General features: G+C 39.5%; 1 protein-coding gene across 1 annotated transcript in view; it reads left to right on the top strand.

The window, feature by feature from the left end:
• Window positions 1-27,015, top strand: part of LOC121854586 (serine-protein kinase ATM-like) — a 134,334-nt gene extending 107,319 nt beyond the window's left edge. The window contains exons 45-53 of the mRNA XM_042349271.1: window positions 3,740-3,946; window positions 6,046-6,193; window positions 8,712-8,922; window positions 14,234-14,435; window positions 17,632-17,758; window positions 20,242-20,372; window positions 21,971-22,120; window positions 22,979-23,233; window positions 26,641-27,015. Coding sequence (XP_042205205.1) covers window positions 3,740-3,946; window positions 6,046-6,193; window positions 8,712-8,922; window positions 14,234-14,435; window positions 17,632-17,758; window positions 20,242-20,372; window positions 21,971-22,120; window positions 22,979-23,233; window positions 26,641-26,856 — 1,647 coding nt within the window. The 3' untranslated portion in view covers window positions 26,857-27,015. The remainder of the gene's footprint in view (window positions 1-3,739; window positions 3,947-6,045; window positions 6,194-8,711; window positions 8,923-14,233; window positions 14,436-17,631; window positions 17,759-20,241; window positions 20,373-21,970; window positions 22,121-22,978; window positions 23,234-26,640) is intronic.
• Window positions 27,016-27,276: the final 261 nt, after the last annotated feature.

Here is a 27,276-nt window from a genome sequence, read left to right as displayed (position 1 = left end):
GCGTACGGGAATGGAGGCTGGTTCCGAGGCAGAGGGCAGGCTACTGGCCCTCAGGTGAGTCATCATCACTGTCATCCACACTTGTCAGGGTCTCCCTGACAAATCCCTCAAAGTCATCATCACTGTCTCTACCTCTGTCACTATCACTGGCTTGGGCTGGCTGTGGTGGGTTGCGGGCGAAGAACTCTGTTATGCTTTGCTGACGGCTGGTGTTTATGTTGTCGTGATAAACCTTGATGTAGGACTCCGTAGTCTGCAACAGCTGGGTAGTGAAGATTTCATACCCGTTTGCGTCAGGGTCGTCGGAAAGGAGGAGCTTGACTTTCTCGATACACTCGATGGCACCCCTAACATTACTATGGGATAAGCGGCGTTTTTCTTGGGATGACGCACCACCTGCCTCTTCACTGACGTCATCATCATCTACCATCTTGTCGGTAGTCACATCAGGATCCCTTATCACCTCCAGGATGTCGTCGTTGGTGGTCTCGGAGAAGCCTGCAGCTGTAACACTCTGCGCAGCTTCTCTGGCAAGGTCCACTGCTACTGCAACAGTCTGAACCTCACCAGTCACAGATTGACTCTGCCTAACGGCCGGAATGCCTTGCAACACATGTCTCCATGCGTGACGAACAGTTGCTACAGACAGCTGATCCCATGCCTCCACCAAGAAGTCCACAGCTTTCTTGATGTTGAATATTCTCCAGAATTGCTTTAAAAGTACTTGTTGCTCTGCCAACTGTTGATCCTCGTCGTCTTCGCTCTAGCTATCGGTGGCCCGGGTGATGTTCCTTAACGTTCACTGAGGTGGCCCGGGTGATGTTCCTTAACGTTCGCTAAGGTGGCCCAGGTGATGTTCCTTAACGTTCACTAAGGTGGCCTGGGTGATGTTCCTTAACGTTCACTGAGGTGGCCCAGGTGATGTTCCTTAACATTCACTAAAGTGGCCGGGTGATGTTCCCAACATTCACTAAGGTGGCCGGGTGATGTTCCGTTCACTAAATTTCCTCACCGTTCACTAAGGTGGCCCCAGGTGATGTTCGCGTTCACTGAGGTGGCCCAGGTGATGTTCCCAGTTCACTAAGGTGGCCCGGGTGATGTTCCTTAACGTTCACTAAGGTGGCCCGGGTGATGTTCCTTAACGTTCACTAAGGTGGCCCGGGTGATGTTCCTTAACATTCACTAAGGTGGCCCGGGTGATGTTCCTTAACGTTCACTGGGGTGGCCCGGGTAACGTTCCTTAACCCTTAGACCTCAGTTGACATTCCAGAACGCACGCCTTTTCCCGCCACTGTATAAATGCCCAGCTCAGGTTATCAGGTTCCTGTGTGATTATTTACCTGTCACGACCACACCTCGGCCACAGGGAAGCTTCCTGAATATAATTATCTACTTTTGTTTGTTTCATTTTCATTGTTTGTCCATTTCATCGTGTTTGTATCAAAGTAATATTGCTAAAAGTAGTGTAGTTGTATTGTAGTGTAGTATTACTGGAAACAATGCTATGATTGTTATAAATGTATTTATTTTTGGAATTATTATTATTTTATATATTACTTTCTCTACCTAACACAAAGACAGCCAGAGAGCTGGTGACAGACTGCTGTGTGTCACCAAGCACTTTTTTATAAATACACTTAATGCAAAAAAATTAAATTTAAATTAATTATTTATAGGAGATACGTATTATGATCAGTAAATATATACATTATTGGTCACTTCGGACACAAAGACAAGCTAAAAATAGCCCTCTTATCTCCCCCCCCCCCCTTACACGGTCAGAGGGAAACTTCTTGGTAAATAACTTCTTTTGTTTGTTCATTTTCATTGTTTGTCTATTTTATCATGTTGCATCAAAGTAATATTATTAAAATTTGTGTGTATGTGTGTCGCTGAGAACTTCTTATGAATAGTAATGCAAATAAATAAAAGTAAATTAATTATTTATAGGAAATAAGTATTATGATCAGTAAATAAATGCATTATTGGCCAACTCGGACACAAAGGCAATCAGGAAAATTACCCTTAACTGCCTAGTAATAGCGAGTGCTCGTAAAAAAAAAAAAAAAAACCTTTTTCCTCGAATCCACCCAACTGTACAATATATGCTCAAACTTAACTGCCTTGAGCAGATTGATGATGTCGCCTCTTCTCTTACGACCTCCCTCCCTCCTATCCTCGTCTACTGTGATGGGTCTGTCACCACGCTGGGCTGCGCTGGGGCAGCTGTATGGATTCCTGAGCGCCAGGCCCGCAAGAAAATCAGGGTCCACGACTGGGCCTCCTCCACTGACACTGAAAGCATAGCCATCCTCGCGGGCATTCATGAGGGGGCGACCTATGCTCGCACTGAACGCCGGAACCTCCTGATAATCAGTGACAGCACTTCTGCGCTAGCGAGGCTCAAATTACCCTCCCCCTCCTCCCCTGCCGCCCAACACACCCTAGCCGCCGTCGCCAGGCTAGAACAAACTGATGACATCCGTGTCAAGTTTATTTGGATCCCGTCACATATAGGAATAACTGCCTGTGACACTGTTGATCGACTTGCCAAAGAAGCGACACAAGAAGAAGATATTGAAGCCACCCTCGCCCTCTCCCTGAATCATCTCAAATCTCGCATACACGCCACACAACGAGAAGCATTCGACGTAAAATGGACACACCTGAAACAACGGGGCAGCGTCACACTATGCCACTATGACGCTGTAACCGGTGACTCCAACCGCCACTACAAAGAGTATCAATCTCTGACTCGATCTCAACAGATTATATACATGAGACTGCGCCTAGGGTACAGGTACCTATGGGAGTACATTGGCAACCCTGAGCCTGGCCGCACTGTTTGTAAACTTTGTGGTCAACCCGACTCTCACACCCTCCGTCACTACATCCTCACTTGCCCTATGACCTCCTCCTACAGGTCCCCAGCCGTTACCAACACCTCTTCCCTCCCTGACCAGATATCCCTCCTCCTAGTCACAGGCCTGGCACTTGACATTATAAGGGACCTGCCACGCTTTGCTATAAACAGATGAAATGTACCGGGAATTCCCCCCCCCCCCCACACTCATCATTCTGTCACTTTATGTAACTTGCTGTTAAAACCCATGACCCTTCAGGCTTCCACGCCCTTAATGCATGAGTCATAAAGGCAAGCATGAACTCCACATGCTTCCCAGTTGGGCACTGTAAATGCTTCTGCGCTTCACCTTGCACAGGATGTAAGGGGGTGCCCAATAAACTAGCCCCCTCCGGGGCAATCTGTAATCTGTAAACCTTTCCCCTTACTTGTCTGGTCACTGAGGTGCCATGGTAAAATATAGAGGGACAATGTATAGTTTCTCTTGTCTTTTTTATTGTTTTATCATTTATAAAAGTTAATTTTTCTTCTCTTGCCCCGTGTTGGGGGTATTGCCGGCGGCACCCTAAGCTGGGGCGTAAGGGTTAAAATTGAGAAAAAGTGTGATATTGTTAATTTTTTAAAAAATATTGACAGCATGGCAAAAACCAATGGCAGATTCGTAACCAGCATGTCTAAATTAGTAAAATAACATATCAAAATCAGCTTAAAAAGTTTTTGCACAGTGTTATATACCATCAGTTTAGCATGTTTGTGTACTGGACATTTAACTTGTAAATTTTATCAATGTGTATGTTTTGTGAATAGTAAATGCAAATTTGCTTTGTTTTCTGTAAATTATTTAATGCTGAATATATACTTTTCTTTTGTTCTCAGATAACCAAGAGCTTTCTCTCCCGTCAAAATCGGAAATTGGGAAGTAGCTTTGGAAGTGAATCAGCTCTATTGTCTGCCTCAAGATTGAACGTTCCCCAAAATCTGGCTTGGAAGACACGCCTGGAAGAAGCAGAAGTAGCCAAATTTCATGGAGACATACAACATTCTTCACAAGTCCTAAATTCTCTTGTTGAGGAAATTCAACAGGTAAATGCCAGTGAATAAATGAATGAACTTTGAATTGGGAAGTGTTTGTTGCTCTTGATTTTTGTCACTGAACATGATAATGGGAAAGGGATAGCAAGATTCAGTCAGAAATGCTTTTAATTTACTGTCAGCACTGCACAGTTACTTACTTACAAAGTATATCTGTTGGTTTTATGTTCTTAAATCAGTTGAGAGTACAGTAAACCATCTCAATAAAGGACATCACTTTGTCTGGTATATTTAGTGAACTCAGCCACTATGATCCAAACATTGTTTGTTATTAACTATGTGCAATGCTCTTAAAATGTCTTAAATAAGCTCACCAAAGTGATGGTATTGACTGGACTAGTGCAAAAAAAAAAACAGAGCTTAGACTCAAAGATGTTCTGTAGTGGTAATTCTAAAAAAAATACTTGGAAACTCCATGACCCAAAATTTTGGATACCTGATATATGATATGTGTTTTGGTGGTCAGTAATGATGTACCCGGTATTAATTTTTTTGTATATATACTGTATTTGGTGGAAAAAGGTAATCCTCCCAATAAGGGACAGATCTTGTACTGAAGTGAAATCCTCTTTCAGTTGCAGCATGACTGTCTCAATGAAAAAAACAGTGCGCCTGTAATAGGAGTATGCATTCTCAAATAATCTTCTGAATGTATTGTCAATTCTGTACATTTACAACACATACAAGCAATCCTTCACACTGTCAAATGCTTGTACCAGATCTATCTCAACACCTTCCATTTTCCGAGATAGAGGTCTCTTAACATTTGAAATAGCTGATAGAACCTCCATACTTACAAGGAAAGAATCTGATGTCAAACTCTTTAAGAAAGCTACAGATTTTCCCACTAAAGTTGAGTCCTTTGATGCAGAGAGGTCTTCTATTGCCTTTACAACCGCTGGATACAGTGCTTTGAGTGGACTCTTGAGACTCAACCCACAAGGCAGTGCTTTTTTCAGTCTACTATGAGAATCAGAAGGACAGTTATTTTACTTTGAGTGTGAACTACTCTCACACCCTAATGTAAAAGGTTTCCATCATTCAAAGAAAGAAGTTGCAAAGGAGTAGTAGTGGTGAGAAAGAGGGGGGCATGGCTGGGTGCTCTCCCTCTCCCATATACAACACTGGTGGGTGGTATGAGGTACTGGTGGGTGGTATGAGGCTCTGGTGGGTGGTATGAGGTACTGGTGGGTGGTATGAGGTACTGGTGGGTGGTATGAGGTAGTGGTGGGTGGTATGAGGCTGTGGTGGGTGGTATGAGGTTCTGGTGGGTGGTATGAGGTAGTGGTGGGTGGTATGAGGCTGTGGTGGGTGGTATGAGGTTCTGGTGGGTGGTATGAGGTTCTGGTGGGTGGTATGAGGCAGGTGGGTGGTATGGGGTTCTGGTGGTGGTGTGGTGATGGTGGGTGGTAAGGAGGTAGTGGTGGGTGTGTGAGTGAGGTAGTGGTGGGTGGTATGAGGTTCTGGGGTGTGGTAGGGGGTGGTGTGAGGTAGTGGTGGGCGGTGTGGGCGGTGTGAGGTAGGTGGTGGTAGTGGTGGAGGTAGTGGTGGGCGTGGTGTGGAGGAGGTAGTGGGGCAGGTGGAGGTAGTGGTGGGCAGGAGGTAGTGGTGGGCTGTGAGGTAGTGGTGGGCAGGTGTGGTAGGGCTGTGTGGGGGCAGTGGGGAGGTAGTGTGGGTGTGAGGTAGTGGTGGGCAGAGGTGTGGAGGTGGTGGGCAGTGGTGGAGGTAGTGGTGGGCTGTGTGGGTAGTGGTGGGCAGGTAGTGGTGGGAGGTAGTGGTGGGCTGTGTGAGGTAGTGGTGGGCAGGTGTGGGCAGTGTGAGGTAGGTGGGCGGTGTGAGGTAGTGGTGCCAGGTAGTGGTGCCATTTGAATTATAACTAAAGTGTTCATATGCAGTATTCATAATCAACATCAGTGTTTTTTTACCTGGAAAATGGCTGTAAAACATTGATGATGACTGTGAGGATTTTTATGAATGGCTTTTAAATATATTTATTAGATATGTTGAGTAATAATGGAAACCCTACATGTTTGCATGAAATATGGTTGATATAATGGTGGTCACTTTCTTTCCTTTGTTCTTTTGTGAAGGTGGCGCCACATGTTGAAGAAAGTAAAATAATGTGCCGGGTACTGAATCTCTATGGTTGTGTGCTGATGGACTCAAGAACCAAACCTCCACAAACTGTTTTCCAAGATTATTTCCAAAGAGCTGTTGATATTTTGCAGACTTGTAACAGTAAGTATTCTTTGTGGATTTCTACTCTCATATACAGTGGTCCCTTGGTTAACGAACACAATTCGTTCCAGTAGGTTGTTCGTTAACCGAAAATTTCGTTAACCGAGTTCATTGTTTCAATGGGATTTTGGGTAATTAGTTCCAGCTCACCGAATATTACATATAGTAAAAAAAAAATGCAATAAGGTACACTTACTTTGAGGTGTGTATGTAGAAGGCTCCTGGTTGATGATGCTGATGTGAATTTGAAGTTGAAGGAGGAGAAGGGAGAAGAGAAGGAAGTGGGGGTGGAGGAGAAACATTTTACTGCTTCTTGGAAGGCGAGTCACCTCCCATAAAAATGTCAGGAACCTCTGGACTGACAGATTCTCCAGCAGGAAAATCCTCTTGCCTTTTTGAAGTGGAAGGCAGAGGGGTAGCATCTTTCTCCCGCTGCCTCTTAGAGAAGAAACTGTCAATTTTTGTTTGTGGGGCATTTCTCATCCTCATCATTAACTGATTTTTGAAGGAGACCACTCTGTCCTCAACATTACACAAAATAGGTTCTGTTGTTTCCACATCAAGGTGCCTTGAAGCCAGTTTCCTGAACTTCTCCCAGTAGTGAACAACATCCTTCAAATCTGAAGAAGACATATGGTCATCACTTTCCCTTTCCTCCTCACCACTGTCAGCCTCTAACATCTCATCCAGTTGCTGCAAGTCTTCAGGAGTAAGTTCCTGCTCATGAGACATCACAAGCTCTTCTACATCATCCTCCTCCACTTCGAGGCCCATTGACTGACCAATGGACACAATCTCCTTGTCCAACTCTGCTTCTTCCTCAAATCCCTCAAAATCATGGACTGCTGATGGCCACAGTGCTTTCCATGCAGAATTGAGGGATCTAATGGAGGCTTCTCGCCATGATGAGACAATCAATTTTACAGCCTCCAGGATGTTAAATTGTGTCTTCCAGAACTGTGCCAGTGTTAGTTCAGGATCAGTGGAAGTTGCCTGATAACACATCCTAAACATTTTCTTCATGTACAGCTTCTTGAAGTTGCTGATCACATTCTGGTCCATTAGCTGTATGATTGATGTAGTGTTGGGAGGCAGAAACAACACTTTGACAAATTCAAATCGAGCCTCCAAAGTGCTGGCAAGTTCAGGGTCATGACCAGGGGCATTATCCATAAGGAGAAGAGCCTTTAAAGGGAGTTTATTGGTGGTTAGGTAGCTCTTCACAGAAGGGCAAAACACCTCAACAGCCCATTCATTAAAGAGCTGTCTTGTTACCCATGCCTTACAGTTGGACTTCCAATAAACTCCAAGTTATCCTCTTAACACCTTTTGTTGCTTGAACACCCTGGGGTTCTCAGAGTGGTAGACAAGCATAGGCTTTAGTCGGAAATCCCCTGAAACATTGGCACCAAGCAATAATATTTTTGCATGTTTTATATTAGAATTATTAGTCATTTTAAAATTTAATTAACATATTGATAATATATGCAGTACAGGGAACTAGTTAGTTGTGCACCCATCAGATGCGTGATTCGCTCACAAGGCGTCAGTTGAGACTTTGAAACTGTGGAGAGAGCATCTATTTTGTTGGTGTCTTGAATGTTTTTGCATTTTTCATTGAAATTATTGGTCATTCTGAACTTTAGTTAACATATTGATATTTTACAGTGCAGTGCAGTGTTGATTTAAAGAAAATAATCTTGAATTACACCAAGTGAACTTAAAATTTTATGGGTGAAATGATGGCTTGAAGCATAGGTCCAAAGAAGGTGAATTTTCGTCCATCCCCACTTCCTTTTCTTCTCCCTTCTCCTCCTCCCCTACTTCTAATTCCCATCATCATCAACCAGGAGCCTTCTACATACACACCTCAAAGTAAGTGTACTTTACTGCATTTGTATATACTTTTCGGTGAGCTGGAACCAATTACCCAATATCCCATTGAAACAATGGATTCGGTTAACAAAATTTTCGGTTAACGAATGACCTGGAACGATTTGTGTTCGTTAACCGAGGGACCACTGTATTATTCAATCATATTGTATAAGGTGCATTCAGGAACATTATTTAAAGAATATAGTTTGCACATTTCGTTAATTGTATTGTTTTGGGGGAAAAGAGGGTAAAAGGCCACACAAAAGATATGAGAAGGTCACACTTGGGAACGCATCTCATTATTATTGCTTTATTTTAATGGTAATTAATGATTCGCTATAAGACGATTCACCTTACACTGCAATATTGGAGGACACATTAACATCTTTATTGGAGGCTTTACTGTACTGTACTGTATTTTCTCTTTTCACTCATAGTACTGTAGGTTTTAATGAAATGTTCAGTCACAATACAAATTATACTGTAAGCACAACCAACTGTTACCACACATTGTCCAAGCTACCAAAACAAAACAAATTCTTCCCGCTAACTGTTCAATACGTTCCTGATATTCTCCCCGGACTTTCCCCTCTAACTGTTCAATACGTTCACCCTCTCTTATTACTGTGTTGATATTTTTCAGGAGATGTGGAAGCCAACAAAGTTTTAGAAAATAGTTACCATTTGTGGGCTACGTTTGGTAACAAACTTTACCAAGAGGTTCACAAGCTTCTAGAATCAGACACTATTCAGACTAAAAAAGATAACATCATGCGGTCCAGAGAGGAAAGCAGTCGTGTGAGGAGTCTTCTGGAAAAGATAAATGAGGAGAAAGAAGCGAAAGAGTTAAGCAAGTGAGTGTGCCATTCACAAATGTCCTTGAAACATAGGGATGGTTGTTTTCAGTGAGACACAATGCCATTACCTGATAAGAATTTTTCCTGTAAATGCTTCAGATGTTGTTAGGGGTCTTTGACTAAACAAAATGAGGCTCTTCTATGTTACTTTAGTGATTGTTTACTTTACAGGTCTGTTGTCACTGCCTCTTTTTCACAATATCTAGGAGGCATCATGTGGAATTAATTTTGTCTTCTTTCTTTTTGACAATTATTGATTGAATCTGTGTCCACCAAACCAATTATCAAACATGTTGCAGGTTGTGCATAACTCTCAGTACTGTATGGGAATCTTAGACACGATGTGTCAAAAGAATAAAAACTACTGTATTGAAGATTGAGACTATTTTGGGGGTAGGTGTCATCTTGGAACTTATGCTTTTGTACCCAAGTGATGGCTGCAAGGGCAAATTCTCACCCTCTCACGCATTATGACACAAATCGCGTCAAATCATTGGGTAACACTATTTGCATCGTTGACACCAATTGCATCATTAAGCTTGAAATTTTTTTTAGAAAAAAATCAAGACAACTGAGTCAAATTTTTGTGCATCATAGATGACTGTATGATCTTGTGAGGGAAGCTTCCAGAAAGTACCAAAGTGTGAGTGGAGTTCCGCTGTCCATCAGTTTCCTGCCATCAGCCGTGCTGAAAGGTCACATTTGTCTCTTTATTTCCTCTCTCTTCCTCCACACTATTAGTTATATAAAAATTCCAAAGCCACCATTATAAAGCTCATCAAATTCTACCTCTAGAACTCTATAAAATTTGACATATGATGCTGGGAATGCATGTAATTTTTCTTTATTCATTGTGAAAAATTATATGGTACAGTAGCCTTATTTGCATCTTATTTTTTCTCCTTATGTCAGAGCTAAAACAATAACACAGCTAATTATGTATAAATCACCAAAAGAAAAAATTTCTTGTGGGATAAATTGGCCATAAAACAAAGATGACCAGACCTCACCTGAGTGGTCCCATTTGAATTTTGTGGTAGTCACGGGAACTTAAAAACTTGCTGTCTGCGTGAAAGGGTTAGTAACTAAGCCACCGCGCACACTTGTCACTTGTATAAGAGAGAGAGTGAAGCAACATTGTGGCAAAGAGAAAGGGAAGAGAGATTGTCAACTGAAGAAGGAGAGTTAATAAGATGAAATGCCTTTGATTCCCTTATAAACCTGAAGAACTGCTCAGGAGCAAAGTAGCTACAGCATCTGTGCAGCATTCTTAGCTTTTGGGAGGCAGCTTTAGCAATGATGTAGACATGTGGCTTCCATGACATATTAGAGGAAATGGTGAGGCCTAACATTTATATTTTAGAATTTAGCAAAATGATTGCATGCTGAAATGGGATTGGTGGGAGGTCTTCTATTTTGGAAAGTGTAATTGGTAATTACTGTGTATTCGTACTACAGGTATACCCTGAAAACCAACGTCCCGATAACCGCCGATTTGCATTACCGATGATTACATATAGGGGAAATACTCCACAAGTTTTCATTGATACCCTGGAGCTGTTTTGAATTTGACGTACAGTGGCTTGGTGCGAATTCTTGCCACGAGAGGGCTTTGCGCTCTGCCTCTGACTCATTCCCGCCTCTCTCTGACTTGTCTTTTTTGTTATTTCTGCCTTTGTGTGTTACTCAATCATGCCTAAGCACCCTAGATAGTTCCTCTTGTGCTGGGTAACTTGATGTGATGTGATAAGGTATAATAAAGAGTGGTGATGGACCAGCAAAGAGTGGTAGAGACTTGAACCTGTCACCCTAGACTTTCTCAACCCTCGTCAACACGGGTAAATAACAGTCTCAATTTATTCTTTACATTTCAAATTTAACGCATATTGTGCTTGCTTTTTATGTATGCTTTATTTTCTTGCTTGACTGTTTGTGCATGACAAAGATATACCAAGGGTAGATGGGATTTTTTGGGGGTGGCTAGTCCCTAACCTCCTTGAGTTCGTTATATTCTTAAGGAATTAAATGCTTCGGTAACAATTGATTCACTAACCAACCTATTTATGGTCCCTATATGAGTTTGTTATCAGGATACTGTATGCTCGTATTGAATTTGACCAAATTTGTACCTCCCCATTCGGAGATGCTGCACAGATCTGCATTGATAGACAAAATGACATCAGCTCTAGAAACAGATCTACAGCTGCTCCCCGACTTACGACGGGGTTAGGGACCCAAATCCAGGTCCTAAGTCCGAATGGTCGTAAGTTCGACATAAAAAAAAAAAAATTAAATAGAAAATCTACAATGAAATACAGTACAGTGAAAGTAATAAATAATGAGGAATGGATACAGTGTGACTGAGTCAGCCGAATGCACATGGGGCCCCCATAATTTCCTAATTATACATGGAGACTACATTAACTGGAAACGTTTCGGTATAGAAAATGCGCGTGTCATTTGAAAAAAAAAATGGTCACAACTGCGGCGGTCGTAAGTCCCGACGGTCGTAAGTCCAAGCAGTCGTAAGTCGGGGACTACCTGTAGTTTGAGAGTTAAGAGGAAGGGAAAAATGTGAAGGGTGAAGAGTAGAATCATCAGCGTAAGAATGGATAGAAGTGGTAGTAGTGTGAAGTAAATCATTGATAAACTGAAGGAAGAGAGTTGGTGAAAGAACAGAACCCTGCGGGACACCACTATTGGTAGAGAAAGAGCGAGAGATCGATCCCTCGACAACAACTGCCATGGATCGGTTCTCAAGGAAGATAGAGATTAGAAAACAAAGTGGGGAGAGAAACCATAAGAGGGAAGTTTAGAAAGCAAAGACTTGTGCCACACCCTGTCAAATGTTTTGGAGATATCGAGGGCCACGACGAAAGTTTCCCCATAATCCCTAAGAGGGGACGACCAAAGATGGGTGCAGTAGGAGAGCAGATGACCAGTAGGTATCGCCTGGCGAAAGCCATACTGGTGATCCGACAAAAGAGAATGGCGTTCAAGGTGACGGAGAAAATGGGAGTTTAAGATAGTTTCAAAATTCTTAGAGAGGGATGAAGCCACTACTTTGGTCACATTTCAACCAATCATGTAAGCGATAACCACGCTCACAAGACCCGCATAAAATGAGACCCCCCACTGTACTCACCATCTTCTCCCTCTTCTCTACAATTGAAATTCATACACACAATGTCTTTGTGGCACTCACTGAGGTTCCAGACTCAGTGCTTTCCATAATTTTGTGGGCGTTGACATGTAATGTCCAGATGATACTCCAAGCACTCGACTGACATCAGCTATGCATTCTCCTCTCAGTGCAGCTTATTACGTCTAATTTCAGTCCAATAGTAATGGTCATTTGCTGTTTCTTGGGCTGGGTGGCACCATTGGATGTAGATGGGCATTTGCTAGTCATAATAAGGGCAAAAAGGTACAAAACACTACGTGGATCATCACGAGAAAAATGATCACTCTCACTCCAACAATGGTCAGTGGATGCTACTGCTTGGTGTGTGATCATGCCATGGGTGTCATAGCTCACTGGCATCTTTTATTCAACTATGCTGCCAGTCCTGCCAATCATCACAGACTGATTAGCATATAATTCAAACTGCGTAAATCCCAAAATATGTCCACATAAATTAAAAAGATGGTATAAATACAACGCCAGCATTATTCCAGAAACACGTACAGTCAGTTCCGCTATAACGCGATAATTGTGTTCTTATAAAACTTCGCGTTGTAGAAATTCGCGCAATATAAATAACAGGGCTTATGGAGAAAATAGGGTTAGTTGCAGATTACTCGAAATAAAAAAAAAATTTAGTAGTTAGCCTAACACAAAGGATAGCACAGTCTAAATAAATGTTACATTCTTATCTAATAATGAAATCATGCAGTAAATGTAACACTTTACCTTGAAAAAATATGAATATAACTTGATGGAGGAGAAGGGTGATGTTGAGGTTGATAACATCAAGCTTCTCTTTAAGTGTTATAGCCTTTCTTTAACGATCACCACCGGGAATGAGATCACCAGAACGCTTCTTGGAGATATTCTTCTTTTCCATATTCACAGTTAATACCACAAAATTGGAGAAATAGTAAGCAAAAATCAATGAGGACGCTTCAAAACAAGCCACGTGTTTCAACTGATCATGTGATGGAAACAGAGAGCGCGGGTGTAAAACGCTATTAGTCCGCACTGCGAAACATTATACAGTATATATTTTTTTTTTTCATACAGTATTTATGGGAACAGCTAAATTTGCAAAAAAGGATGAAATTTATAGTCCCTATCAAACAACACTTCACAAACAAAACACATGAATCAATTGAACATGTGATGTCAAACGTGTACTGTAAACAGTGCATAACCCCGCGCCAAGCGACGGTACACTTAAATCGTTCGAGTGGAATCGCGTTACAGCCAACAAGCGTTCGCGTTTTACAAATATTGTTCTTCTATTCATCAATCACAATATAGCCAATTCGCGTTGACAAAACACGCGTTGTAGCAGAAATCACTGTACAGTACTGTAAATGAAATCCGTGTAAATCGAGAGGCTGCTGCATCTTGACAGACTGACATAAAATGCTAAAACCCCAAGTGAACAGGTACTTCAACATTAGACAATAATTCTATCTCATTTCCTTACTAATTTTTTACAAGACTAACTCCGCGGTTGCGCCGAGAGCGGGCACGAGCTGGCAACACTGCATGCCTGCTCCCGTCCACTCTCGCCTGCCCGCTCTCAGTGCAGCCGCGGCCTTAGAATTGTTTCATAATTTATGGACATTATTTTATTGTCTATATCACCACAATGTTTCATATAAAGCTCCTCCCCGACTTACGACGGGGTTAGGGACCCAAATCCAGGCCGTAAGTCGAAAATGCTTAAATAATACATAGAAAATCTAAAATGGGTCTCTTTTTCTTCTCAGCACCACAAAACTCTCACTTTTAAGCTTGCCAGCCATTTTAAAGTGAATTACAAACAAAGATTTTGTCTGTGTACTGACGTTGGGACTCGAAAATACATAATTTGACACCATTTTGGTACGACTGAGGCAGGTCGTAGGTTCGGGTGGTCATAAGTCGAGTAGGTCGTAAGTCGGGGAGGAGCTGTACTGTCTAAAATTATTATGTATTAGATATAAATTGTTAAGCTATAACTACAAATAATAAGTTTATTGTATAGAACAAGATAAAAGAGTTTAGAATAATTTAGTTCACTATAATGACGATAACTGACTTTGCATCGTTTGATACTCACTACCTGTATATTGATTCTTTCTTTTTTGTTTCCAGAAAGCTTAGTATCTTGGAAAGGAATATCAAGATTGACTGTAATGTCCTCCAGGAGCTGGAGAAACAAAAAGATGTATATCTTTATTTGGCAATGAAGAACTATTTTCAGTGCCTTTTGATGTCAAGTAAACATAACATGCACATCTATAGACTTGTGGGCCTATGGCTGGAAAACTCTAATGAGGAGAAGATCAATGAATTGGTTAGTATGATAACTTGAGTAGCTATACAAAATAATTAAGTCACTTGGAAGTATCAGACCTTAAAGTTAATGAAGGTTTTATGGCCAGAGAAGAGGGGTTCAGCACAATGGCTCTGAAGAGGATGGTTTTTGTGAGGGTGTAATGGTCAGTAATGAGGGTCATGATTACTTTGAAATTCCAAACCTGAAATATAGTTATGACCTGTGAAATCACCTACCAGAACAACCCTCGAACATCTGCCTTGTCCAGAGGCTAATCTGCATTCATGGGTCATATGTATTGCTCATTTAGATGATAATACTGTTCTATAATCTTTCACAAAGAGCCACTTACCTGTTTGTGGCTGCCCCCTCAGTTGGAATAAGGCATTGTAGATAAAAGAAAAGGAGGATATAAAAACTGTATTTGGTCAAAAACTGATTAATTCAGTGTATTAATGAATATGTTTTAATCTAAAAGTATTGAAGGTTAATTTTCTGCCTTCCAAGGGGTTCTTGAATACTAATATCTTCACTTTCTAGGTTTACAAAAATCTGATTCAAATACTCCACAATTTTCACATCATTTATGTCATGTGAGGGGTATATAGGACCCTCCCTGTAGACACGTGCTTCTTCTTTCATTGTCTTGATTCACTGAAAGTATCCAGATGGAATTATTAAAACATCTTACAACAAAATCATTTATATTATTAGAAAATTAAAATGTTAAAAACAATATTACTATTCTGTGCAGTATATGTGTGTGTGTTCAGTATGTCTAGGAGGGGTGGGGTGGTGGGGGGATCACTATTTCTAATTTTCTTTTAATACAAAATTTGTAAAATAATTCTTGATATAGCATATTCTAATACTGTATCATATACAAATCTTAGATGCAGTTCCACAACCATTACAAAAGCCTGACTCAGGGTACTAAGATGGGTTACCATTTTATTGCTTGGAAGTTATTGACGGGATATTTCCTAAGGTGTTGGCTTACAGTACAGTGGTCCCTCGGTTAACGAAATTTTGGTTAACGAATTACCTTCCATAAGAGTCTTCATTTCGGTTAACAAACAAAAATTTGGTTAAAGAACAAAAATTCGGTTAACGAACAAAAATTCGGTTAACGAAATTCTTACGAAAATGTTTCGACATGCTTTGGCTTGTTCACCAGTTGGAAGATTAGTCCGCCAATACAGAAATCGGTTCTAGGGCTTACATTCGTTAAAATTGGAGTAAATATCAAGAAGGTTGTACTATTCAATAATTTTCCAAGTTTTATATTAAAATTTTTAGTCATTTTAACAATTATTTAACATAATTGCAGCACAGGGAACTAGTTTTTGGTGTTCCCATCAGCCTCTTCACTCATCCACCAAGGCCTCAGTTGGTGTCTCTGGTCAGTGGAGGAAACATCTTGCTTGTGGGTCTCTTGAACACAGAGTATTTTTACATTTTTACAGTACAATTATTGGTCATTCTCAAATTTATTTAACATATTGACAATATTTAGTGCAGTGCAGTGTTGATTTGAAGAAAATAATCTTGAATTACACCAAGTGAACTTAAAATTTTATGGGTGAAATGATGGCATCAAGCATGGGGTGTCTTCTCTTCCACCCCACTGCTTTCTCTTCTCCCTTCTCCTCCACCCCCACTTCTAATTCCCATCATCATCATCAACCAGGAGCCTTCTACATACACACCTCAAAGTGTACTTTACTGCATTTACTTTTACTTTGTACAGGTAGTTCTGCTATAACGCGATAGTTGTGTTCTTGTAAAACATCGTGTTATAGAAATTCGCGTAATAGAAATAACAGGGCTTATGGAGAAAATATGGTTAGGTGCAGATTACTCCAAATCGAAAAAAAAATTCGTAGTTAGCCTAACACAAAGGATAGCACAGTCTAAATAAATGTTACATTCATATCTAATAATGAAATCATACAGTAAATGTAACACTTTACCTTGAAAAAATATGAATATAACTTGATGGGGGAGAAGGGTGATTTTGAGGTTGATAACATCGAGCTTCTCTTCAAGTGTTATAGCCTTTCTTTTACGATCACCACCGGAAATGCGATCACCAGAGTGCTTCCCAGAGATATTCTTCTTTTCCATAGTCACAAAATTGGAGAAACAGTAATCAGAATTCACTGAGGACGCTTAAAAACTTCACATGTGTTTCAAACTGAAAGTGTGGCGTAAACAGAGCGCACGGGTCTAAAATGCTATCTATTTTGTTTTTCTTTCATTTAAAATTTTACAATTTACATATACTGTACAGGTATACTGTATACATAAATATTACATAAATTATTTCTCCAATTGTTCACAAACAAAACACATAAATCAATTGAACATGTGATGTCGAACGTGAACTGTAAACACTGCATAACCCCGCGCCAAGCCATAACACTGTACAGTACACTTTACACGCTACGTATTTAGTTTTTCTCTTTTATTTAAATTTTTACAATTTACATACAGTATATGTATATGTAAATTGTAATTTACATATTATTCATATTATGCTACAGTGCCCACAAAACATGAGAAACTTCTGGAACAATTTGTGTTCGTTAACCGAGGGACCACTGTACATATTTCCTCGGTGAATGCAATAATTACATTTATATAATGTGTTAAAGATGAGGGTTGCTTGTGTGAGAGAGATAATGTTTAACAAATATTAAGGAATTATGTGCTTAGTACAGTATTATTTGTATGAATAAAAGAAATATACAATACAGTGGTACCTCGGCTAACAAACACAATTCGTTCCAGAAGGTCGTTTGTTAACCGAAACCATTGCTTCAATGGGATTTTGGGTTAACCGAATTGAAGATTCTTATGGAAGGTAATTCGTTAACCGAGGCGTTCGTTAACTGAGGGACCACTGTACAGTAAATGTTTTCAGTCCAAATATAGTTCAAACAAAAATAATCAACATCCATGCTTGGGTAACTTTCTCAAAGGCTGGAATTCACAAAGCTTTTTTTCTTTGCTTGTTCTTACACACTTAATTCAAATATAGAGTTTGTTCCACGAGTGTTCATGTTGTCGTGCTGGTTAAAAGTTTCATCTTGCTGAGCAGTTGACAGTGTGATGGGTAACATCCTTCAAGAGAGACTTCTAATTCTGTACTCTATTAACTATTACCACAAAAAGAATACGTGGAAGATAAAATATTTTTTCTTTGACTCAGGTTTTTGATAACTGTAGCAAAATGAAGAGCTATCAGTTTGTTCCTCTGCTGTACCAACTTGTTGCAAGACTAAGCTGCCAGAAAAACCAACAACATTCCTTCCCAAAAGTGATCTTCCATGTGTTAGGTAAGTTTATTGCACCCAAACTCATAATACTGTGCGGGGGTCCCTGGGTTACGAATGAGTTCCGTTCCAGAGGACTTTCTTGACCCCCGGGTTAGGGTGCTACTGGCAGTACATCCCTCCCCCCTCCGTGGGGTTCAAGCGAGAAAAAAATCAAATTTTCCAAAAATATTTTAAATAAAAAAAGAAAAGAATACATTAAAAAAAATGGCGTTAAAATAGGCAGACGTTCTGGAACGTCACCCGGGGCCTAAGGGCTAAGTTGGAATTTAATACGTAAATCGGAACACATACCATATGTGCACTATATCATAGCCCGTCCTTTTATGCAACTCAATTCACTTAATTTAAGAGAAAAGAAAAAAAAATGAATGACAAAATACAGTAAGGAAACTAAAAATTAAAGTTTAACACTTACATTGAAGCCTAGGACTGACTTGCCTGTGCAAATAGGCATTTGTAGGAGTGACAAAGGCATTCTTGGGATGGTTGAACTGAAACTTTCTTCTTTTCATCATAAATCTCTGTGTACCACCGTAGATATTCAATAATACCTCTGTGAATCTTGCTGTTTAAATTTAAACAATCCTTCTTCAATAAGCCTGAAACCATCCACCATTTCTTTTGTAATTAATCCCTTTGGTTCTGGATTGTCAGTTTCCTCTACATCCTCTGACAAAATTTACTCCTCCAGTTCAATCAGGTCCTCATTGCTCAATTCTTCAGCCTGAGACTCAAGCAACTGTGTGACACCATCCTCATGAATATCAAGCTGCAGTTAGTTCCCATCCACTCAAGTTGACAATGCAGGTGGGATGCTGTTGGAGCAAACAAGCTTCACAACATCCACCCTACATTGGGTGCCTGAGGATATCAGGGACTGTCACGCCACCAAGAGATTGCTTTGGCCCCTTTCCGCATTGGCCACGCACGGCTGCCTGGTCCCACTGACTGTTCGACACCTCCTGGTGGAGTGCCCCAGTCTCAGAGATCTTTGTTGTAAGCACCTCTCCCAGTGCCAGGGAGATGGGTCTTACTGTCTCTGGTGCAAGAGGGACGAGTGGGTAACATGGAAGGGGACGTCCTCTCCTTTGTGGAGGAAGCCGGCCTTCAACACAAGCTCTGAGTTTTATTTATTAACATTTAAATGTTTTTTTATGAAAATTGTATATTATTTATTGTGTTTTAATCTTGCATTATTTTATTTTAGTATTTAAGCTTTAAATTTAATTCGGCATCATATGACCTAAGCTGTTGCGTCCCCAGGAATGTAATTACCACAATCGATCAATCCCATTCCTGGGGACAGTTTGTTAGATCTGCCACTCGGGTATGAAAAGTGACAGATATGGTCAGAAGCTGGTGGACCGTACAGGTCAACATTGACAATGAGATCACATTACCGATAGGTCAGTTATTTGACCAATGCATAGTAACACCTTTGCATCAGTCAGAATTTTTTAAGCGGTGGAAGTGCATTGGTTGCATCGGCCTGGATCTGGCCCTGCATTACTACCCTGCAAAGGAGAGAGAGAGATAAGGAGAAGAGGAGGAGTAAGGAATGTGAGGGAGAGATAGATAAGAAGATGAACAAGTGTAAGAGCAAGGAAGAGGATGGCTAGTCACGTATGTGTGCTGAACTAGCCTCTATACTATACATTAATTATAAGCTCACTAAGTTACCTAGTGCCACAATATATTTCCCCTGTTGTATCAGAACAACATTCTTTTCTGGTGTGTTTATCCAGAGATGATTATGAACCTTCTTCCTTGCTTAGAAAACATTTGTTTCTCACTTGTGAATGCTTCTGTAATGCTTCAAACCAGGGCCGGATTTACCTACTTGTGGGCCCCAGGCCAAACTCATCAGTGGACCCCCAAATTTATAGAAATGTTTGCATACTTATTGTACAGGGGCCCCATACTCCGGGCTCTATACTTATTGTACAGGGGCCCCATACTCCGGGCTCTATACTTATTGTACAGGGGCCCCATACTCCGGGCCCTATACTTATTGTACAGGGGCCCCATACTCCGGGCCCTATACTTATTGTACAGGGGCCCCATACTCCGGGCCCTATACTTATTGTACAGGGGCCCTTATGATTGTGAATATATTATATAATGAAATACTCGGTCTACACTTGAAACAAGGTTATACGCTGGCACGCTGCGAGACAAATTAGTTTCAGTGGGCCCCAGATACTGGTGGGCCCTAGGCCAATGGCCTATTTGGCCTATTGGTAAATCCGGCCCTGCTTCAAACACAAGCTGACAGTGGTATCATGCAGTATACTTTACTTGTTGTGCTTAGAGTTCTAAGTAAGTCTCCTACAATTGTTACACTCATTCTAACTTTACACAAAGTGATTGTAGACAAACACTATGAATTAATACATATCTATTTTCATGTCAATAGCTGTGTTTCATTGTGAATTGCAGTGTCTTTATCTTTTAATTTTTACAACATGAATGTGACTTTGCAGAACGAATGTGTCAAGAACATCCTCACCATTGCTTGCCTGTAATCATTGCCCAAGCCCATGCTCATGCTGATGATGAATTAGTGAGAATTGGGAGTAAAAGCAAAAAGCAAGAGAATCAAGTTGTTGAGGAGGTAAGAACTACAACCACAGTTGTTTATTATTATGTGCCAGGAAACCAAGTGAGCTTACAGTTGCCATCCATCCACCAATATTTTCATCCATATATCAGTCTCTGTACCTCCACCTAGCCAGCGGTGTATGTAGAGGGGGGGTATTTGGCCTTGAACCCCCCACTCCCTATTTGACCCAAAGCAACCAGTTCACTAGGGTGTAAATAGATACAGTATTCAGTAACTAAGTCACAATGCTATATCAAAGGATATTTGTACATGTAACATGTTAGTTCTACAAAAAATAAACAGGTAAGTGAATGTAAATAGAGTGACATAATAAGGGGAGCGTCTGGCTGATAGTACAAAGAAAATCAGAAAATTACAAAAATATTCAGAAACATTTCCGAGGAAAACTGTTGCCTATGGCTATCTGCTGACATATTTCGATTTTGTAATTCGTAATATTTATGTAGCTATGCATTATTGTTCTACCCCCCTTCATTTAGAGGGTCATTCTGTTTACACAGGAAAATCTGTAGAAAAGTACTGTATTTATAATAATATTTTGGTGCAAATTAATACCAATCACTTGGTAAAGATCAGTATCTGGCACCTTTCTCAGCTAGCTAGCAGCAGGACTAGAGTCAGTTACACACAAAAGAAGCGAGAGTAAGCTTCATCGTGTGTTGCTCTCGTGCCACTCTCATTGGCCCATATCTCAGAGCGAGTTTTTCTAACATTCAAATCTGTAGGGCTCGGCCATTTATGGGCCGATTCTAATAAAACAAAAACTAAGTCTTAGAATAACATATTGTACATGGCTGAACATATAGATTTTCTTTATATTTGTCTTGGTTTAACATTTGTTGATTTATCTTTATAAATATTTGGAGGAAAAATGTTAAGCTAGGAAAAAAATTCCTGCACCCAAAACAAAAGTGATAATCAGAAATATCTATATGTCACTTTAAGAGGAGTAAATTACCTATCCTCCACATGAATTTCAACTTAATTTAGCAAGAAGTTATGGAAAAGTAGGATTTGAAAATTTATAGAAATGTAAGAGAAAAATCAGGTATCAGGCAGAACTGATTCCGGGGTATATCAACACTGTATCTGGTGTCCTTAATTGCTGACAGGAAATTGATATTTATTGATCAATTATTAAAGATTTTCGTGCTTCAGCCTAACGCTCCCCATCAGCCTATCTCGTGTATAGTTCAACCCCTGATATTTTGATAAAAAAGCCTGATTTTTTCATATACCTGGTGTATAATTTAACCCAAGCTTTTGAGAAATACTAGGTATAATCCTAGACATATTTTGTAGCAAGACACCAGATTCGCACAAATGCATCTTGACTTTGATCACCACTACAACAGCTGATGCTATGAGCAGTGTTGCCAAGTCTGAAACTGAAGTCCTGCCAGAGTTACCAATCCTGTTTATAAATTTCATCACTAAAAGTAACTTTTACTGTGCAATGTAACATCAAAACTTAAATTATAAGCATATAATCACCAATAATGATATCATAAAAAAAATATATATATATGCAAGTTACTATATATACTGTACAGTATATATTATGTTAATTTCAAATATTTCCATCTTAGGATCGTGTGCAAGCTGCAAAGATGTTGGTGCACCGATTGAGTACATCAGCTATTGCTGATAATATTATAGAATTTCAGAAAGTATCTCTTGCCTACATTTCATTGGCTGCTTGGTGTGACAAGGGCACTAAGTGTCCTGCAGGAAATAAGGTAAATGCTTTTTTTCAGTTCATTTCTCATTTATCTCATTACTTTTGCTAAAAAGAGAAGTTGAGTACATCATTGAGCTCTCTATTAATGACCCATATTGTGCTCCCCCCAGGCCAGCCACACAGATGACCAGGTGCACCCTAGTATATCTGACTCTGTTTCTAATGTGATAATAGTCTTCTCTTACTTCATCAGTGGCTACATAGAGGAATTAAGAGATTCAATATAAGGTCACTTAGACTAGATTTCACTAGACAACTGTAGTGGCAAATCTATGCTTTACAAGATAGATGAGATTGGAGTAGTGATGATGGTACACACATAACAATGAACAACTCAACAGGATGTTAGAGAACACATGATGCTATTCACTCTTTGTTCCATCTGCTTCCACAAGGCTTCATGTGCCCTAACTGCATATTAGAGTCCACTCATGTTTACACTAGTCACATGAGCTTTACACATCCAACCGGGCCAGTTACACAGTTTTAAATTTTTCTCAGACATTAAGTGAAGTCACATAAAGCAAGGGACACCTGTGATTAATGACTGGTTATCCGTCAGATTTACCTAATGCTATATGTGAGGCTTCCTTAAAAAAACCTAGGTGCTATATAACAGTAAATCATACACTAGTTTTTATATTAGTTCCTGTCACATGGCTAGATGAGTCTCCTGGTTCAGGTTTAGTTATAAAATGGTGTTTCATGGTTAATCCCTCTTTTATTGTGTACAGTTAAAGATTTTTTTATCTAGTTTGCTCGAGGTTAGAATAGTTTATAATTATAATGAATCACATGTTTAGTTATTTTATTTTACTCCAAGCATCTTTTGTTTCTCCCCACCTGTAACCATCAGGTAAAGATACCAAGCAATCAAATATTAGTCAAGCTTCAAAATCTGAAGTACACTGCAGCATTGACTCGACCCTTACAACTTCAGCCTTCAACCATCTACACTCCATCACTAATTGTTGGATGGGAAAATATATGTACCTTTGTTGGAGGAATTAATGCACCAAAACGACTGACTCTGAGAACATCTGATGGACTGAAGCAATATGAGCTTCTGAAAGGCAATGATGACATCAGGCAGGATGCAGTGATGGAACAGGTAAATTCACTGTCACAATAAAAAAAAAAAAATTGGCCTCTTTGTGGAGCAATGTTTTCTTGCATATTATTTATTTTATGACATACAAATTTCCACTGAGTGATAATTCAAGTACAGGTTGTACCTCTCTAGTCCGGCATTCTGTGGTCCGGAAACTCCCGTGGTTCGGAACGATTTTAGTTTGTCCAATAGGGAGATAGGCAGGTTTTTTTTTTTTTCTTTTCTTTTTTCTTTCTTTTTTTTTTACTTATCTGCATTATTATTATTATTACAGGAGTATTAAATTTTTGCCCCTCAGACCCCAATGTGGGTTAGTGACCTATGCCCGGGTTGGCTAATCCCCATAAAAAAAAAAACGACAACAAAGCGCGGGAAATTAAGGCAGTTCAGCTGCTCTCTCTCTCTCTCTCTCTCTCTCTGCTTGTCTATACAGAGTACAACATTTAACCCTTCAATATATATGAGCAGTAAATAAGTGTTGCTTTCATATTCTTTTGTAGAGTAATGACGATATGTTTTCACATGTGCGCACTTACATACGCGCAGTCTCACATTTTTCTTCACCATTAATGGTTAGCTACTTATATTGTTCCATTTATTACATTAAATAACATTACAGGTACAGCAGTACCCCGATTTACCGGTCAATTGAACCCACAGGGTACCACGGAAAGTGAACAACAGAACATATGGGATTAATTCCAATAGAGACTGGCCCGACCCCCAAACTCCACTTTTTCCGACACAATACCTATGTTGTAGTAAAAATAACATATAAATTTTATGATGGTATGCTCACACAATTAATATTTAAGAGAAATACAGTCGCCAGGTTAATGTCCATTCAAATAATGGACTCAAATCCCCCCCCCCCTCTTCCCAGCTCACTAGCTCCTACCTCTCTGAGAAATGTTGGGTGAAAACACTAGATTTTAATGTTTAGTAATAAATAATACCTCAGACTAAAGATAGGATAATATAATTGACATTTCTGGATTCCTTGCAGGTCAGGGAATATTTTGAATGTAAACTTCATATATTTTGCACAAAAGATAAAATATTTGCTTTGTGTAAACCAAATTATTACATTAGATCTAAAATTTGTATGTCTAATGCAAAATTCATGATGTTTATATTCAAAATGATCATCATATTGTAAGAATTCCAGCAATGTAAATTATATTCTGGCCGGGTAATTGTATGAATTTTATGAGTTAAAACATATATCTTCAGTTAATAAAAAAAAAAATATTCTTCCCGACACTATCTGTCAATCAAAGTACCCCACCTTGCCTACCCCCCTCCTCACACTCACGCCAGCTGGGTCGGTCGGTCCCAACCCTCCACCTTCCCTCCCTACCAGAGAAATGTTGGGTGAAAATACTAGATTTTAACTTTTAGTAATAAATAATACCTCAGACTAAAGTTAGGATGATATAATTGACATTTCTGGATTCCTTGCAGGTCAGGGAATATTTTGAATGTAAACTTCATATATTTTGCACAAAAGATAAAATATTTGCTTTGTGTAAACCAAGTTATTACATTAGATCTAAAATTTGTATGTCTAATGCAAAATCCATGATGTTTATATTCAAAATGATCATCATATTGTAAGGATTCCAGCAATGTAAATTATATTCTGGCCGGGTAATTGTATGAATTTTATGAGTTAAAACATATATCTTCAGTAAATAAACAAAGAAATATTCTTCCAGGACACTATCTGTCAATCAAAATACTCCGCCCTAGCTGGGTCGGTCCCTCCCTCCCTCCCTCCCTCCCTCCCTCCCTGCCAGAGAAGCTTTGGGCGAAAATAGTATATTTACATTTTTAGTAATAAATAATAACTCAGACTAAAGTTAGGATAATATAATTGACATTTCTGGATTCCTTGCAGGTCAGGGAATATTTTGAATGTAAACTTCATATATTCTGCACAAAGGATAAAATATTTGCTTTGTGTAAACCAAATTATTACAGTAGATCTAAAATTTGTATGTCTAATGCAAAATCCATGATGTTTATATTCAAAATGATCATCATATTGTAAGAATTCCAGCAATGTAAATTATATTCTGGCCGGGTAATTTGTATGAATTTTATGAGCTAAATTAAAAAAAAAAAAAAAATTATACTTCACCGGTATATGAGTAGATGCACCGCGGAAAGTGAAAGTCCGGTTCTGGCAAGGTACCGCGTAAATGAGAAAAATCTAAATCGCGGAAAGTGAAACCGAAACCGTGTAAAGCGGGGTAATACTGTACTTCAAACAAGCATATTAATTATTTTACATTAATTTTACTACAGCTACAATCAAGGTCTTATTTTCTTCAGTTTTATATGTAGAACCAATCAGTCACTGGTTTTGTAAGCATTAACGAAAACAATGCCGTAAAAGCATCCTCTGATTTGCTGCTTGGTTTTACAAAATAACCTAGAAATTTTGCTGATGAGCTCTCTCAGCAAACTGCTTTCTTTTGCTTGTCTGAGTCTACATGGGTTTGTAAATCATTTGTGCCTTTATTTGCCACAGAGACAAGTATCATGTCTACATATCAAGCACTCAGCTTCCCATTCTTCTCTATCACTTCAAAAACACTTTAATTTTATCTTTAGTCCTGCAATGAATTTACACTTCTGTTTTTGCTTTGCATTTGGGGATAAAATAAAATATCAAATAAAGATATTTTGAAGTAATGCTACTGTGCACAGAACGGACTCAGATACAAAACTGAAATTAGATCCATGGCTGAGCCAGGGGAGGAGACTTTGGATAAATCGTACCTGTCCAGGATGAAAACTGAAGGATGTAGTGAAACAGACAAGTCCAAGACCAAAGATCAGCACACACTCTTTCTCTCAAATGATCAACACTCTTTTACCCAAGAACCAATGAATATTTTATTCCTAATTTTATATGATGATCAATTTCACATTGAAAACCTTTGGGGAAAACATGGATGTTTGGTAACCTTAGTCTATCAGACCACAGACAATGCATGTAGTTCATTCTTATTAACAATTGCAGTAGCACAGGCCAAGAAGTAACATCATACATGGTAAAAATTATCATAAATCAAGAATATGAGTGACAAATGATGTTTTGGATATGGGTGGACACTGACAACAATCCTGTGGAATGTATTTCATCTCTTGTCAAAGACTTGTTAGGGAAGTTAGTGTACCAGCAGCATTACCAGACTATGAGAGCTACAGTAAAGTGTGTGGGATGATGATGAAATAGTTAATGCTTTCATGGGCAGAAAACATAATGAGAAATGAAAGCAAGGTTACAAGGAATTTTAATAATCAGGAAAATCTGGAGCAGCCATGGGTGGTATATATCTGAAACCATAAAATTATCCATTACTATACTTAAACCATTACTATTTTTATCTGAATAGGTGTTTGGAATAGTCAATGAGCTCCTGGCCAAGAACAGTGAGACGAGAGAGCGAGCTTTATCCATGCGAACCTATCAAGTGGTTCCTTTATCACAGAAAAGTGGACTCATTCAGTGGTGTGACAATACTCAGGTAAGGGCTAATCAGTTGTTTACTATCTGGAAGACATACGCTCACCCATATTCACTACAAGCTAGTTATTGCTACCCAAGATAACCATCCCCTCTGTGGTCTCCACGTAATATATATACAGTCATGCATTGGTTTACGTCCGTCCGAACAACGTCTGATCGCATATACGTCCGTGGCCCATAAAAATAATAAGAAAATAATGGGGATAAAAAAACCCATTCAGACAACGGGACGTAGACATTATGTTATTTTATTAGCCTTCTTAACCTCTGTGTTTCATTAGTTGTGTACGTTATCTAGTGAATTTAATAAATATTTTACAGTACAAGTACACTGCAATATTCCACATACACGTAAGTATAAATATAAAGTTCACAATGTGATGTTCAGACAACGTCCAATTCGGTTGACGTCACGTTTCCAAGAACGTATCTAGGACGTAAAGTGACGCATAACTGAGAAAGCTTCCACGACCCTCATACAAATTTTACTTCAAATTTTATA

This window comes from Homarus americanus, unplaced genomic scaffold (genome assembly GCF_018991925.1).
Source record: "Homarus americanus isolate GMGI-L3 unplaced genomic scaffold, GMGI_Hamer_2.0 scaffold54302, whole genome shotgun sequence".
NCBI classification, from domain to species: Eukaryota; Metazoa; Arthropoda; class Malacostraca; order Decapoda; family Nephropidae; genus Homarus; species Homarus americanus.
Note: the sequence above shows the minus strand (reverse complement) of the source record. Positions and strands in the feature narration are given on the sequence as shown.